The following is a 17,357-nucleotide window of genomic DNA, read 5'->3' on the forward strand; positions in this document are numbered from 1 at the left end:
TGTGTAAATATTACAGTTTTTCAGCTGTCTAATGATTCTAATCAGGTAGAACCATATGAAATTACTGATACTTGACCATTTTTAAAAAACTTTAATTGGAGTATGGTTGCTTTACAATGTTGTTAGCCTCCACTGCACAACAAAATGAATCAGCCATACACATACAGATATGCCCTCCCTAATATTAAACTTTTAATGTTCACATGAGTAGAAAGGAAATTGATATACTTATAGAGATAATTTCATTCTGATTTTAAACCTTTTTCAACAGTAATTATTTTACATGTGTAATATTTATAAATGAATGAAGAAAAAAAACTTGCTTAATAATCCCAAAAGTTCCAGTCCTGGCTCTGTTGTTATTAGTAGATCTGCTACTATTAGTGACCTTGGAGAAGTCACTTGACCTTTCTATGTCCCATTACCCTCAACTATAATATGGAAGCATTAAAATAAATATTTTTTTCCATATATAATATTTTGTGAACCTTAAGAACTGACCATCAGCAATATAATGGACTTGCCTTTAGGAAGCTATACATATCTTTTTCATTTGTATTTGATACTGGGGAGTACATGATCCCATTGATATAGACATTATGGTGACTGATGCAGTCTTCATTGTCTTCCTTCTGTTGATTTAAACGGTCAGGGAAACCGTTGAGGTCCTTTACTGGTAGCAGGTTATAAACCTGTACAAATGCAAAGGGCGAAAGGACAAACTTACTTACTTGTGGCTTATTTTTCTTAAGTGCAGGGAGAAAAGAAAAGAATAATCACTACCAGACTTTCTTTGAGTGGCTCCATTGCCTAGATAATTTACAGAGAAGATGATTTTGAAAACGTTTAACAATTTTAGGGAAAAAAACAATTAAAACATTCCTATCTAAGTACTCAGGATCATAATCTTCTGTTATGCAATTCAGAGGCAAACCCTAGACTCTGCTGGAATGAAATAAAACTTAATTAAGAGAAATTGAGGTTTGCTATATTTGAGACATTGTGCAACACTTCAGGATGACAGAATTAGGTAATAGTTTCGTCTCTATCTGGTGGTTAGCAACTTACTCAGTGTTTAACAAAGTAAATGGACAACATGTTCTAAACAGGCACATGGATAAGCATGTATCCTCTGTATAGGTCAGGACAGTATTTTCTTAGTATTACCCATGGGAACTAAATGCTCCATATCTTTATAAAATACATAAAACTTTAACTGTAGAATACTGAAAATGATACTTTCAAATTCACTTCAACGGGAAGAATAAGACAAACATAAAAATTCTGTAGGTGTTTTATATTTATGGGAGTTCAAAATTGTTTGATAAGAATAGATTAGCAAAGTGAGTAGCACAATGAAATGAAGCACTTTCTCAAAGGCAGCTCCTTCTTAGCATTCTCCATCTCCTCCCTCTGCTTTATTTTTCTCCAAAGCATATCACATAATTATTGTCTGTCTCACCTATTAAGTTCCATGAGTGCATGGATTTTTTTCTTTCTAGTAGTTCACTATGAGATCCCCAGAATTTAGGACACACCCAGAACACAGTAGGCACTAAATAAATATGTGTTGAATGAGTGACTTATGCTACTAGGTGCAAGTGTTTCATTAATGAAACATTATCAAAGATTGAGAGGAACCCTTGTTCTAACCCAGGTCTACTACTAGATACATGAAAGCTTCTGCTTTATTATTAACAAATGAATAGAATTTTCTGCCTTATCTATCCACTAGGATTGTTATAATTGAAAACAACTTTGAGAACTATAAAATTATGTTATACAAACATAAAACATTAATGTTAGCGTTCCACATATTCCCTTGCTTCCACTATGCACTTAATATCTCCTTTAGAAGTATTCTAATATTTTTAATTAAATACTATTGGAAGGACCAGAAAGTAAGAGATCTTTTCTTTTCTCTTGTAGGGAAGTAAAAATGTAACTTTCCCTTTATAAAATTTTGGTAGTGAAAAAAAACTTCAGTAAGAGGTTATTCCAATTGCCCTCATTGAAAATTTGAAGTAATGGGCAAACTACTATTAGGACACATTAAGTAGTTTCCCGTTGTTATACTAAGCATACCCTTTTGCTATTTTTCCTATTAACCCAGTATTTGAAAAGGTTTCATTTATTAATGTCATTTATCACATGGTAATTAATTTTTCCTAATTTTTATTAATCAGAGACAATACAGATCTTCCTTCAGAAATTGTGTTCATCTTGGGCATGCAATGTTTCAACTGATACTATTCTTATTAAAATAAGTTTGATATTTCACTTAGCCTGTGCAGTCTAAGTGCAGGTATATGTACCATTTCTGTTAGACTTTTTGAAATATTAAAACTAGTTTGAAAACTCCTACTATTGGTTTCATAAAGCTCTAGGATTTCAGGGATTTTGGATGGTGCATGATTTATACATTGATATTCATATGTAATATCTTCCTCACCAAAAAAAAGTGCACATGAAAGAACTCAAAACTATTAACTCCTAGATAAATATAACTTTAATAGATGCTATCCCACTCAGGGTTTTTTCTTGCTCTGAGTCCCTGATGTGGCCCTTCCTGACCCCTGGGGCTGATGGAACTCACCGTGGCCACAGAGAGCTCGGCCTCAGGACTCATGAGCAGCACACTTTGGTCCACGGCGCGGAGGGCGCAGAGGGACTGAGGGGAAGCGGTGACTTTCAGGCGGGCGTGGGAGGCTGGGAGACTCTGTGCTGGGCTGAAGTTCAAACCCACCTGTGGAATTGGGGACAAAGTCAGAAAAACAAATTTCCTGATTTACCCATGCGTTCACCAGCATTTCCTGGGTGCTCCGCAAATTCAATGCATAATCGCTTCGTTTGACTTTGTTGATGTTTGGCACCATGTAAGCCTTGAGGCCTTTGGTTCCCTATTTTGTCACTCTGATTCTCATCAGTTGAGCTATTATAATGATATCTGTTTTTATAAGTTATTAAATTGGAGATGCTATTTTTTACCTTTGATACATAGTGAGGTGTTCATTAACTAACTGTGGGCAGAATGCAAATGGTTCTAGATGCTCTTGTATTTTTCTTTTGGCCCTTTTGTAGTCTTATAAACTTGGTTACATGTTTTCCAACATTTCATCGTAAGAGAAGGGAACAAGGTACTCTGAACTGTATCATATGGTAAGAGACAATGCATGAGAATTTTGCACTAGGAGTCAAGTGACATGGATAGCTTCTTTTTTTTTTTCTTAAATTGGGGTATAGTTGCTTTACAATGTTGTGTTAGTTTCTGCTGTACAACAAAGTGAATCAACCATATATATACATATATCTCCTCCCTCTTGAACCTCCCTCCCACGCCCCCCCCCCCCACCCATCCCACCCATCTAGGTCACCACAGAGCACCGAGCTGAGCTCCCTGTGCTATACAGCAGGTTCTCACCAGCTATCTGTTTTACACACGGTCGTGTTTATATGTCAATCCCAATCTCCCAGTTCATCCCACCCTCCCTTCCCCCCTCCTTGTCCACATGTTTGTTCTTTATGTCTGTGTCCCTGTTCCTGCCCTCTATTCCCAAATAGGTTTATCTGTACCATTTTTCTAGATTTCACATATATGTGTTAATATATGATATTTATTTTTCTCTTGACATGGTTTCTTAGTGTGATCTGCCATTACCTTGCTGAAAACCTCTGGTGAATTCATTTAACCCTTTTGGCCCCAGTGCTTGCATGTGGAAAATAATCGATAGTGATAGTAACTTCTAGTTTTAAATGTTGAAAAATTTATGATATAAAACACCCACCTTGTTGGCCAGACAGTTTTCGACCTCGTATTTTGCAGAGTCACCAACCACTTCCCCATCAGGTAAAATGGCATAGATGAGCAACCTAGCGACGGGAGCAATGTCTGACTCCACAGGGACTGACAGGGGAAAATGGCCTTCCACTGGAGCACAGAGAGAATGAAAGGAAGTGGTCATGGGTTAGACAGCTCAGGGCTGAAATAACACTTTTCTGCTGTACAATGTCATTTTAGGAGCCTGGTCTGGTTGATGACTCTATTAGTAGATGTAACAGATATAAGAAATAGTAGATGTAATAAATGGATGACTATTTCTAAGAATCCTGGCTTAAAAAAAAAACAACAACCTTATCATAGCCCCCCCATCTTCTCTCAAAATCGCATAATGATTTCTCCCCAGTTTGAAGCTTGAGTTCATCTATACAAAGTTCTGATGCTATGTAAGGTTGTGGAGACATCCATTTGGCTACCATTTGATCTAGATTTTACACTAGAGAAGGGAAATAGTACTTGAAGTTGCGAGATGTAACAGTAAGAGTTTAACACATTGTATTTACCCCTATATCCTCTTTAACTTTCTATGAACCAGATATTCTATTCTTTCTTCTTAAGAGGAGTACTGAGCTCCTTTGCAACTTATTTTTTGGTGCCTACATAGAACTGTTAGAAGTTGCATCGAACTTCTCTACTATAGTGCTTCTATGTTGCTACAAAGTAGCAACAAAAGAGTAGTTCACTGATAATTTTCTTAAGGGAACTTTTAGACTCCCTTAGGATAGGTGAAACCTTCAGAGGATTATATTGTTCCACATTTGTTCCTGGGGAGAGTCCAGTTTACCTCTTCATAAAATCATAGCTATCTTCAAAAGGGAAATATGATGTAAAGATATAAATGACTCAGCACAAGACCTAACATATAGAAGACACTCCAAAGTTTTACCTTCTTTCCATTGTCTGAAACAATTTTGAAATGTCATTTTGAGAAGGAGGTCCATGACTATTTATGGTTTGAAAATTTGGAATAAGCATAAATTATGAAACAACTAAACACTTTAAATAATCTGAACAGAATAACCTGAAAGAAAAGAAAATAAATATTTGATAAAGGGTTTAAAAAAAGAAAGAAATATTATTGCTTTCCCCTTTCAACTTCTTTATTGGGGTTAGATGAAAATTCTCTCTCTTTATTTGAAGCTATTCCTGGTATTTCTGCAGCGTAAGGTTGCAAGTGACTGAGTATGGCAGAAATGGGGAATTATGGAAATACTCACTGTCTCGCTGGTGCACGGGCAGTACGTGAGTCCCAGATCGGACAATGTCTCCCTTTGCCATTACCTGCAAAAAAGGAAATGAAAAGGGATTTAATTTGCCGGATAGAGATCTGACCCCAAGTCTTGCTCTCTATGTGATATGCTTGTTTTATTGAGCCCCTGCTGGCAATAATTAGCCCTGAGAGAAGTCAGACTTTCAAAAGGAACATGGATAAGAGGTCAAAGTTGCGATGCCTAAAGAGCTTCATAAATCCTTGCTCACACAGGAGTTTACAGATGAGTCAGAGTAGTGGCCTTCCTTCTCACCAGGTAATAGAACACGAGCTCCTTCAGCTCCTGCAGGACCTGTCCATTCAGTATATAATGTGCTTGGACTGTCTGAGCTCGGCCGCAGGGCAGTTCACGAGGCAAGGGCTCAAGGTGGACAAAGCTCTTGCTTTGGGAGAATACAAGATTAGCAGTGTGATAAGCTTCTTCATACTCTTCTGTCAGCCACTGGTAGCCATAGCAGGTACTATGATCCTTGTGTCTGACCTAATGAATTAGAAAAACAATATTATCTTAGAGATTATATGTCATAGAGAATCAGTGTGCTCCAGAATTGCATTCGTTTAGTATCCTACCTTAACTAGTACCTAGAAATCTTGTGCTCCACACTCAAAAGTGAGAGAGGAGGGTCCCTTATTTTGTTTATCAGTATTGCAGGCCTTTACAGGACGGAGGCTCCTTGAGTTGGTATTGATTTTTACATTTGTGAAGAGCACAAAAGGAGGCATCCTTTGCTCTGATTAGCTTGGCTTACATTTCTTTGTCTACTTTACCTATTCAGACAGAGACATTGGAGCTATGAAACCTCACTGAGGAGACTAATCCTCAGAAACGGAAGAATTGCATATCAGAGAGTCGGTGCCTCATTTATGATGGGTTTCAGATGGGTATTATGAATAAATGTAATATTGCAACCTTAGGGGTCTGAGAACACTTTCTGTAAATAGCATTGGTTCAAGAGTTGAGTTAGTGAAGTAGTTGAAGTCTATACTCAACTCTTAGTTATTTGCTCTTAATATAGAGTTGAGCCAGGATTTTAATCTAATTTATCTGATTCTGGAACCTACACTTAAAAAAATTGTGGTAAAAAACACAACATAAATTACCATCTTAACCATTTTAAAATGTACAGTTTGGTAGTGTTAAGTAATATGCAGCCCATCTCCAGAATCCTTTCATCTTGCAAAACTAAAACACTGTCCCCATTAAATACCAACTCCTCATTTCTCCTTCTTCCCAACCCCTGGCAACCACCATTCTACTTTCTATTTCTATGGCTTTGAGTGCTTTAGATACCTCATGCAAGTGGAGTCATACACGATTTGTTTTTTGTGACTGGATATTTCACTTAGCATAATGTCTTCAAGGTTCGTCCACACTGTAGCCTGTGACAGCCTTCCTTTTTAAGGCTGAATACTATTCCACTGTACATATATACCACATTCTGTTTATCTGTTCATCTGTTGATGGATATTTGGGTTGCTTCCACCTCTTGGCTACTGTGAATAGTGCTGCTATGAGCAGGGCTGTGCAAGTATCCCTTTGAGATTCTGTTTTCAATTCTTTTGAAGGTATACTCAGCAGTTAGAATACTGGATCATATGGTAGTTCTCATTTGGGGGGACTGCCACGCTGCTTCCCACAGCGTTTGCACGATTCATGTCGCTACACGCGAGTGCACACGTGGAGCCCCCACTTTAGCCACAACACTATACTGCCTCCTTTTAACAAACTTTTTCAAAATTGACCTTGAATTGGTTTTTAGTTTCGCATTTTTTTTTCCTAAGACTAAACACAACTTGGAAATGCCATCACTTTTCGGTTGCAACCTTTCTTCCAAGACTTCTTCACATCATTGGTAACTTCCCTCCAAACTTACCCTGACAGTGAGGGAGGTGCCCGTGATGCTGGTGGTGTTGATGGAGAACTGCACCAGGCCGTGCTCATCAGTGGTGGCGTTGGAGTCATAGTGGGCTTCCTCTGCTGTGATGAAGATGAGTTTATTTGGTATAGGGACACCTTTTCCATCCGCTAGGCGCACCTGAAGATTAAAAGCTGCAGATCAGTTATGTGGCTAATATCCAATAGACACCAAACATTCATTTTATTACAAATATTTATTGAGTGTGTCCAATATGTCAGACATGGTTCGAGGCATTGAGGCTACAGCAGTGAACAAAACAAAGTTCCTTCTATCATAGAGCATACGGTCCAGTAAAAGAGATAGCTGCTAAATAAATGCGTAATATACACTTATTTAGTGGTAATCAGTCCTAAGACGAAAAATAGTGTAAAAGGGTAGAGAATGATGGAGATAATAGAGGTGACCTGAGAAATGTATTCTGTGGATATTTTGAAAACTCTATATATTATATATAACTTTTGGAAAGTCACAGACCACAAGAGCCATAATGAAAATTTTTAACCCATTAATCAAATTTAATTGAGCCTCAAATACTTATTTTATGGCAGACCATTCCCTTTCTACAGATTAGTGTTCTGAGGTTTGATATTAGTAATTGCTAATATATTGTCCTGTGTGCTCCTCTAGTTTTATATATGATATCTGCTTCTTGACCTAGATTTGCAAACTTTTGGAAGGTAGGTAGATTTTATGAGGTACTTCCCATCTGAAAAATGTAAAATTGAAAAGAAGCATAGAATATTAAATAAGGGCCTAAAGTCAAATTACTGCTAATACCGAACCCAGAAGATTAGTAGCTCAGTTCAGATTTTAAAGATGGTGACTTTTTTTCTCAGTATAAACTACTTTTGGTAGAAGGAAGCACAACCAGCAGACTTGGATTAGTATTTGTAATTGATTAACAAGATCTAAGTTTGCGAATGAAATGTCAGCTGTATACCAGGATAGGTACAAAATTCTGATTCTTTCACTTTTGATGAGAGAGTCTTGTGATAATAGGATAGTTATTTAGCAGGAATAAAATCTCAAAAAAGTACAATATACTTCTGAGAAATTTAAAGAAGTGAACTTTCATTTTAGGAAGTGACCAAAGTTTCTGAACATGTTTGCTGTCATAGCATAATCAAGACATTCTAAAATTTATTCCACTACTCTTTTTGTGGAGCCTGGTCCCTCTGTCTTTTACACTCTCCACAGCTGACATCTTATAATATTTCCATTAAAAACAGGATGCACAGTAATTACGCATGGAGGTACATACAACTCTCATCTCAGACTTCTGGAGTCCGAAAGCTCCATTAGCACATCTGCTTATAACAGTAAGCAGAAAAATAACAGTAGCAGATTTTTTTGTAGATCTGAGAGAAAAAATTTATATCTTTAAAATCTGGGTATACTTTATTATTATTATTTTTTTGCGGTACGCGGGCCTCTCACTGTTGTGGCCTCTCCCGTTGCGGAGCACAGGCTCCGGACGCGCAGGCTCAGCGGCCATGGCTCACGGGCCCAGCCGCTCCGTGGCATGTGGGATCTTTCCAGACCCGGGCACGAACCCGTGTCCCCTGCATCGGCAGGTGGACTCTCAACCACTGCGCCACCAGGGAAGCCCTGGGTATACTTTAAATAGCAGTATTTTACCCCTCTGTGTACTGTTTTTAAAATATACTTGCTAAAATAAAACAAATATATTTGAATAAGTATACTTGAGTAAAATAAAATATACTTGAAAAAGTAATGTATATATAATATCCATGAAAGAAACACCAGGTACAGCAGAATCTTTTATATTTCAAAATAAAAATGAAAGCCACCTACCCACCCATTTCCATACAAAGTTAATGTTAGAAGGATAATGTGATTGGCTATCAGGAATTTCGAGACGCTTTGTGAAAAAATATTATAAAAATCTGAGACTGCCTGGTAAACCCCATGGGAAAGAGATTGAGTGACATCACTCAGTGCTGTTCCCAAAACCTTCTAATTTTGATAGTGCTTTAGAATGGTTTTATAGATTTGATGTACAAATTTACAGAGGAACAAATCTATTTTATGTGGGTTTATACCTTTGATTATATTAATCAACAGATAATATTAACCAGGTATAGTTTTAGCAGAATATGTTGTACGTATTAGGTGAGAGTACAGTTTGATTTGTGAATTGAAAAATACCTCACCTGCCCAAAGAAGGGAATCCCTCGTCTAGCATCTGAGTCTACTTTCACAAATGAGAGTTTGGTTATGGTTCTTGTTATTTCAGTGGTCCCTTTTCCAGTTAATTCCACCTCTGAAAAAGAAGGAAAAAATAAGTTCACTTTTGGAAGGATGCTCTCCCTGAACTTATACTACTTCCTCCCTTTCAGTTCACTGTTTGGCAAAGGAACTAAATCCATGTCCATTTTTCTTCCTCCCATACCCATGAGGTATACACACCTGTTCCTTTTTCTTGAATCTTGGCCTCCACTTCAATTTTCATTTCAAACTCTTGTCTCTTCATTTGGAAGATCTTGGTCTTTACTTGCTGAGAGAAGCAGCCCTGGCTGTTTAGCTAGGAGGGGACGAAATAAAATACAAAAACATAAGACTGGACAAATCAGTGGTCAGTTAATCTGGTGGCATTTTTTTTTTGAGGCAACATAACCTAGGAATTTTGTATGATGAGAACACAATAAATATTCTCTAGGGATTAATTATAATTACATCTCACAACAGTTTCTGGCTTATAACTGACAGGTGTATTCCTTAGTATCTGATATTCCCCAGAGTGAATGAGGTGAAGAAATGCCTTAAAACTTGGGGGGTAATCTTACTGTAGCAGGCAGCTAACTCTTCACCGAAGCCTGGCTTCCCTTCCATAGTTTACAGCTGTGGCTGGGAAGTGGCTGCCCATCTGGGCACTGTGTTTCCCAGCTCCTTGGCATCTAGGTGGGGCCATGTGACAAGCTCTTTCTCATAGAAAGAGAGAAAAACTGACACCTTTCCCAGCCAAGGTGGTTAAGATTTGTATGCTTTTTTCTCCTTCCTTTACATAATTGGATGGATACTCAAGGCGGCTTTAGGTACCAGGTACTGGAGGTGGTTCAACTTCAATCATCCTGGGTGCTTGGTGCACCAAGAATACCCACAATGGACAATTACAAGAAATAATTCCTATTGTGCTAAGTCACTGATTTTTAAAAAACGACTATAGCTAGCATAGAATTCTCTTACAGATTGGTCTCTTCCTGAGTTACTACCATGTTGTAACTCACTGCTCATCAACAGTGCCTGGGCTGTTAATCCCTAGGAGTAGTTTCCCACATACCTGCTGACTGAACTTCTCACAGACAGCATGTGATTCTCCACCAAAGCAGTTAGAAGGGTTACTGTACTTTCTGCACATGTTTATAGTCGCACGTCCTGGGACAGGCTTCCCATATGTGTATCTGTCATAAGAACATTGCCAAATGGATCAAATCAGACATTGAACACCCCCATTTTCTACCTGTTTATATTTTCCCTTTAGCTATAGTATATTTTTAGACTCTGTACTTCCCTCTGATTTCTGCAGGGCTTATACAGTGTTGAGGGCAAGTAAACTAAGTAACGAACCTTCTCTTTTAGAAATTTCCAGTGCAACATGCTGGAATTTACTTCAGTCTTCTTTTACCATGTCTTTTTTTTTCTTAATCTCTAATTTTCAGTTTCATCTTTTAAAAAATATTTTTCTTTTGCCAAAGCTACACCAGATCTTAAGAGAAAAAACAATACCAACAAAACAAAACAAAGACAAGAAATAAACGCTCTTAATTCTACCTAGGAATATAAACTATTAATATGATGGTATCTCTCCTTCCATCATCCTCTTCCTATGTGTAGCCATCTCTGTTCATATAGACTTTTACTTGTTTACTTTTTACAAAAATGGGATTGTGCCATAAATGTATCATTGATAATTGCTGTGGTTTTGAGGGTATTTGTTCCTTCCCTATTCTAAATACCCTCTATATCTATATTTGCAGGAGTACTGGTTCACCAGCTCTGTGGGATCAGGAGCTTGGTGACCTTACTCTGAGATAGTGCTGGGGCAGGGATCCAGCTGAAGGTCTTTAGGACTGGTTTCTTCACTCTGCCTGTTCTTTCTGTACTGCTGCTGCTGGGCTGCTGGAGATGGGAGCAATAAGATCCTAGAAACATGAATTTTCAAGGTTGGAAAAGACTGACTGTGAGATCATGTCTACTCTCATCAGTGAAAATGGCAGTTCAGAGAAGTATGTGACATGCCTTAGGTAGACAGATGAGTTAGACGACATTTCTGTAATACGCCTATCTCTACAAATTCTGAATCTGAGCTATTTTTCCACTATGTATCCAAGGTCAAGTAAATGATCTGTTGATGATTGAATTTACTTTACAACCTGGTAAAGGGAAAGTCACTACCCTTCAACACTATCTCATTTGTGTGTGTACATGTGTACGTGCATGCGCGAGTAGCTTTATTACTTTCAGAATCAATCCTATTAGCATAGCTTAGCTCTAGGAACAGTTGCCTGCCCCATGATAGTTATAATAACGTTGGAAAGGACATGAAAGAAAATAAGAAGGGAAATAGAAAAGCAACAGGAGAGGAAAGTTCTAGAGATGGGGATGCTCCCATGTATTTAAGGTATTTGTGCTGCACTGCTTCTAGACAAGCTAGTTAAAATATCCCAAAGGGTGAGTCTCCTTTAAATAATTCCCCTCGCCAAAGATTTTTTAAAAGTATAAACTCACAGGCCACACACTGACACATTCATCTCTTCTTCCAAGATGGTGATTATCCTTGGCACTCTTACTTGCACTTCAAACTTAGGAAGCACTGTTGATTGGAGGTAAAGGAAGTTGGTGATTGTTTTTCAACTTCTGGGGAATCGGTATTTCCAGGTTCTCATAACAATTCTCTAATCATATTTTAGGGCCCTGAAAAGGTGGCCCACTTCTCCAGTATATCCACCTTTCTCTCAAATGGAGATCCTGGTTGAAGGACTATGATGGATCAATGTAACCTTAATGAATTATGGGAGACTCCACTGGACTAAGAATGTTTTACATTTTTTTTGAAGATTAAAAATTGCTACAAAAAATGCTATATGACATCCTATTCACGAATCATTGATGGTCCTCATTGGATTAGAAGTAATTGGTTCCACTCCAAGCCTAATCTCACCCGTGGGAAATAGAAAGTAATTCCAAAGAAACTCAAATTCTAGGCCCTAGAAGTTTAAATATGAAAAAACTGTTCCATGGTTTTGCATAATCCATACCAAATTCCTCCACGGTGAAGGGGTGCTCTGCCATTTCACCTGATTCCTTCTGTACCACCACCTTATAGGAGCCCTGAAAGGGCTCTGATGAGAGGGGAAAGGTCAACTGCTTGAGGCCACTCTCTACCTTGAGGTTCTGCCATTGCATGATGCGATTTCCTTTGGGGTCCTGTGGACACAGTAATTATAATTTACAAAAGAGCCCAGAGCATGAGAGACAATAAAGGAAATCTATGGGGACTCCTATGTTATCCACAAAGAGGTGGGGAGGGGTGGGGAAGGGAGATGACTTGGAACCATCTAGTGTTACATGAGTTTGAAGGCTTCTCCCTTAATGACAAGTTTCTGAAATATTGTAAGAATCTCTCAAATAAGAACATTTTCCCTAAGTTTATTATTTGTGTCTAATTATGGAATGTTTCACATTGCTTACCTCAATATATACTAGTGGAATCTGAAAGACAAAAGAGAGAGAAAGGAGTTTAGAATTGTTCTTAGATATTCGCAGTTCTGATTTATAAGCAAGACAGCCTTATGCAGAATAACTTTATCTGTAGTAAAACACAGAAAAGTTCCAGATTAAGTTTTACAGAACTTTTGATTAATCCATTACAAGCAATTAATAAGTAATGTTAAGTACTTACTGGGTGTGAGCAACAAATGCATACGTGCCATTCATTAGGAATGGTATTTACTGATATGACTTAAATACTTATAGTATCCCAGTGAAGAACATTCCTTTGCTGTGCTATTTTACAGATTGAGAAATCAACACTAATGGAATTATAAGTAACCATGTTCAGATCCAAATATTAAGGTGGGTCACAGAATTCTTAGATAGTTCTAAGAATAAGGACGACTGGGAATAGCTCCTCTACTATCAACGCTTATTCATTTTTAAAACTAATATTTATTAAGTGCCTAACATGTGCTGTGTATCATTCTAGGTGCTATGAACAGAGCAATGCACAAAAGAACAACAGATCTGCTTTCATGGAGCTTACATTCTAATAGGGATGGATACATGAGAAACACAGTCATATATGAAATATATATTTTTGATATATATAGATATATATTTGAGATATATATGTTTGACATATATATTTGAGATACATATATTTTATATATATATTTGAGATATAGATAGATAGATTTGAGGTAGTGGTAAATGTCAAGAAATAAAAACAAAGCAGAGTTAAGCTGATAGAGTGAAGGGCTAGGTGTTTGATTTTAGATAGAGGAGTGTAAGTGGAAACCAGGAGACCAATTTCAAGGCTATTGTAATAGTCTTGTTTAGAGGTGATACTGGTCAGGACAAGGTCGTAGCAATTCATGTGGTAAAACATGGTCTGGATATATTTAAACTAACATGATTTTCTGATGAAATGGATGTGGGTGAGACGAAGGAATATGCCTTAATCCTTTGCCTGAGGAGCTAGAAGAGAAAAGTTGCTTCTTTCTCTCCCATCCCTTTCCCTTCTTCACCCCCTAGCAAAGATGGGTTTGATCAGAATCAGCAGGGAATTGCAAACTCTATGGCAAGGGAAAGAGAACACTTTTAAGAGGGGAAAAGGAAGTTGGGGGCGGAGGGGCTATAGTCAACAGAGTCCTTGGCTTTTCATTGAAAATTGCCTCTTTCTGAGATAAGAAAATGTGGTTGAGGACTAGATCTAGGAGAGAAAAATTAAGGCTTTGGTTTCTTGTCTACATTAAAATTGAGAGTGTTAGTCTTGAGGAACAAACATTGATTACACTCTCCTTCCTTTATAGGAGGGGTTTTGTGTTTAGAAAAAGTTTGAATCTTTGAGAAGTCATTTAAACCTAAGTTTTTTGATGGTTTATTTATTATATAGTGTATCTTTCTAGTTTGGCTAATTGAGAATTTTCTAAAGAGTAAGTTTGTGTGACAACTGACCAAGTATCAGTACCAAGAAAGAATCAGCTACTCTCTTGACCCAGAATACTGTTTTAAATGAGGATCTTGCACTATGGCAATGCCAGAAAGTACTGCTTTCAGTACCAGATTCTTCCTCTCCCTGGTTCTCCCCCAACACCAAAAACAAACTCTCAGCCTGTTTATATAGATAATAATAATTCTAGATGGATATTAGGACACTTACCAACTCATTCAGGGGGTGAAAATTTTCATCCAACAAGACAACACGAAATTTCACTGAAACAGAAATATTTTTCATGAGTCCCGGAAACCTGAAGCCAGGCCTATAGGCTAGTAAGACAGACTATAAGGGAACCAGGATTCCTTTGACTGGGGAATACACAGGGTAGGAAGATCTTTCTTTTTTGAAGTTGTCCTGACCATAGGCCTTTTTGTACCTGTCTGCTCTGGTTTGTAGATGGGTTTGTCTGTCTGGACAAAGACCAGACTCTCTTCATTTTTAACCAACACTGTGGTCCGCTTCTTGAATTCTTGCGTTGGTCCTTTCACTTGGATAGTGAGGAACATTACCTCCTCATTGGATGGAGATCTTGGGATCTGAAATATAGGAGAGATCCTGAGAACCCGTTCATCTGCCAAGTTTCTTCCTCCAGTCCCTGTCCCACTTCTCCCTGGGAATCTTGTCCCTTTTACTTAATTTCACTCTCTCATTCTCATCAGGGAAATTTGGCATGGACAGGAATTCACAGACAGAATGACTTGTGTCATTTACAAATGGGAAGACAGAACACAGGATGGAGGAAATTACATCAGTGAGAGAGGTCATAAATGATACTCACATCTCCTTATAGATCAGCCAATACAGGTTTTTAAAAAATGTTTTTGCTTTATTTATTCATTTTAAAATTTTTATTTTATGTTGGAGTAGAGTTGATTAACAATGTTGTGTTAGTTTCGGGTGTATAGCGAGGTGATTCAGTTATACACATACATGTATCTATTCTTTTTCAAATCCTTTTCCCATTGAGGTTATTACAGGATATTGAGCAGAGTTCCCTGTGCTATACAGTAGGTCCTTGTTGGTTATCTATTTTAAATATAGCCGTGTGTACGTGTTGATCCCAAACTCAATCTATCCTCCTCCCCACCCTTCCCCTGATAACCATGTTTGTCTCCAAGTCTGTGAGTCTGTTTCTGTTTTGTAAATAAGTTCATTTGTATCCATTTGTTTTTAGATTCTGGATATAAGCAATATCATATGATATTTGTCTTTCTCTGTCTGACTTACTTCACTTAGTATGATAATCTCCAGGTCCATCCAGGTTGCTGCAAATCAGCTAATACAGCTTTTTTTCTTTCATAATTGAGATGTTTTATTGGTTGTTTTGAGGATCAGTACACAGACATTTCAATTTGTACACAATTCTTAACATACATACCAAAAATCTAAAAAATCATGTAGTTGTGATTCTTTTCTGAACAGTTATTCCAGTGACCTTCCAGCTTAAAATTTGGAGGCAAATTTTCCTTGACAGGCTATCAAGTACCAATACCTTCAAATATTGATATGCTGTTACATCGTAAGTCCCACTAATTCACAATTTAATATCATATACACTACATACCCAAACTGTCAATCGTTCATAGCACATTAACAAAGTTACTAGAAGAACTGGACTACCACGACCAAAGATGTTACAGAGTGCACAAAATTCTGACCAGGAGAGCCAAGATCAAGGGGTGAGTGGTTTGCTTTAGGAAATAATTCTACCAAAAACAACATGGGAGGAGAAGTAATTTAAAGTGTTCAAGGCATTAAATGCACAACTGACTCCAAACTGCCATTTAGTATGCTTTGTATTATAGGATATAAAATATCGCCCATCTATGGAATGTTAAGCTGGCACCCAAGACAATGCCTGCCACATTCAATATCCCACTATTTTCTGGTGGTACCAAAAAGTAAACAACCAGCAAATGATTTCACCTCTTAAAAAAAAGCATTTACACTTAAAAAATGGGATGAGGTAGGATTCCCTCCTTTTTAAAAATGTTTCTAAAGCTACTTAAAAATTTGCATTTACAAAATAGTTGATAAAAATATTCCTCTGTATTGTACAAGAAGGGAGACGGGAACCACTGATAGGACCAAGTGTGTGATATTCATTAGACTTGGCTTCTTTCTCTCCTGCTTCATCAGAGGCTGGGCTCTCCTCGTTTTCAGTTTCTCCGTTTTCTGCAGGTGAGTCTTCTTTAGTCTCTTGGTTAGCCACTTCGGCCTGTTTTCCCTTTGCTCCCCTTTTCCTTTTTGTTTGCACGTTTTTGTCTGAAGATTTATCCTTTCCTGCCGCTTTTTTGGCTTCGTTTCCACTTTTTCAGGAGCCGGTTTCGCTGAAAGCCTTGTCAGCCTCCTCTTGGGCTCCTCCTTCGCCGCCCCATCGGCGGAGCTGACCTTCCTCTTGGCCATGGTGGCGGTGGGGCTGGCACGTGCCGGGGGCCTGCGAGCCCCGCACACCGAGAGCCTTGGCGAAGCTGGGCTGCCTGGCCTCTGCCGGTCCTCCTGCCGCCCGAGCTCGCTAATACAGTTTTGATTCACTTATACACTGAACTTTACCAAACTGATGTTATGTGGTAAAAGAGCATGGTAGAAGCATCTCTTAAGGCTATGAGAAAGGAAACTGCAACATATTATTGGCTGTACGCTGTAAGGATTCTATACATGGGCAACTCTGAAGAGCTATTGGATAGTCACTCATGGTAATTTCTACAAGTTCACTCTTAGAAAGAGTATGGGGTGGTGTGTTCCTGTCAGCCCACTACTGGGGCTTATGTTAAACACTGGCCTAGTTTTCTTTGTTAGTATTTTTTCCATTTTAATTTTCAGGAGAACTCATATTTTCCCTTTGTCTAGTGCATACTGCTTTTCTTTTTTTTCTGGTTAATAGGAATTTTCTCTAATCATTAAGTTGATTTTAATATCTCTATAAATATTGGTCTACTATTATTTATATTGGAAATTCATGCATTGCTTCTTAATTTTTACACTTAGTTGCTACATTTAGATTCCTTCCTGAAGTCCATGCCAGCCTCTCAAAGTCTTATCTTGACTGAATTCTGGTTGCCTATGTTCCCAACCGATAGAAACAAGTAT

The 17,357-nt window shown here is 38.0% G+C and overlaps 1 protein-coding gene, 1 long non-coding RNA gene and 1 pseudogene across 9 annotated transcripts in view; 1 reads left to right on the plus strand and 2 right to left on the minus strand.

Annotated features, from left to right (window-relative positions):
* Nucleotides 1-17,357, plus strand: part of LOC117197140 (uncharacterized) — a 169,328-nt gene that overhangs the window by 61,289 nt on the left and 90,682 nt on the right. The window lies entirely within an intron of this gene.
* A2M (alpha-2-macroglobulin) overlaps nt 1-17,357 on the minus strand; it is a 40,845-nt gene that overhangs the window by 20,656 nt on the left and 2,832 nt on the right. For both annotated transcript variants that reach the window (XM_004281157.4, XM_049694881.1), the window contains exons 3-16: nt 14,644-14,803; nt 14,430-14,482; nt 12,740-12,760; nt 12,307-12,475; nt 11,777-11,861; nt 10,329-10,449; nt 9,458-9,572; nt 9,202-9,311; nt 6,983-7,144; nt 5,362-5,589; nt 5,056-5,119; nt 3,786-3,928; nt 2,597-2,746; nt 525-692 (exon numbers count right to left, since the gene is read on the minus strand). In XM_004281157.4, the coding sequence (XP_004281205.1) occupies nt 525-692; nt 2,597-2,746; nt 3,786-3,928; nt 5,056-5,119; nt 5,362-5,589; nt 6,983-7,144; nt 9,202-9,311; nt 9,458-9,572; nt 10,329-10,449; nt 11,777-11,861; nt 12,307-12,475; nt 12,740-12,760; nt 14,430-14,482; nt 14,644-14,803 (1,749 nt within the window). The remainder of the gene's footprint in view (nt 1-524; nt 693-2,596; nt 2,747-3,785; nt 3,929-5,055; nt 5,120-5,361; nt 5,590-6,982; nt 7,145-9,201; nt 9,312-9,457; nt 9,573-10,328; nt 10,450-11,776; nt 11,862-12,306; nt 12,476-12,739; nt 12,761-14,429; nt 14,483-14,643; nt 14,804-17,357) is intronic.
* LOC117197139 (non-histone chromosomal protein HMG-14-like) lies at nt 14,929-17,353 on the minus strand (annotated as a pseudogene).

Source organism: Orcinus orca, chromosome 11 (assembly GCF_937001465.1).
Source record: "Orcinus orca chromosome 11, mOrcOrc1.1, whole genome shotgun sequence".
In the NCBI taxonomy this organism is placed as follows: Eukaryota; Metazoa; Chordata; class Mammalia; order Artiodactyla; family Delphinidae; genus Orcinus; species Orcinus orca.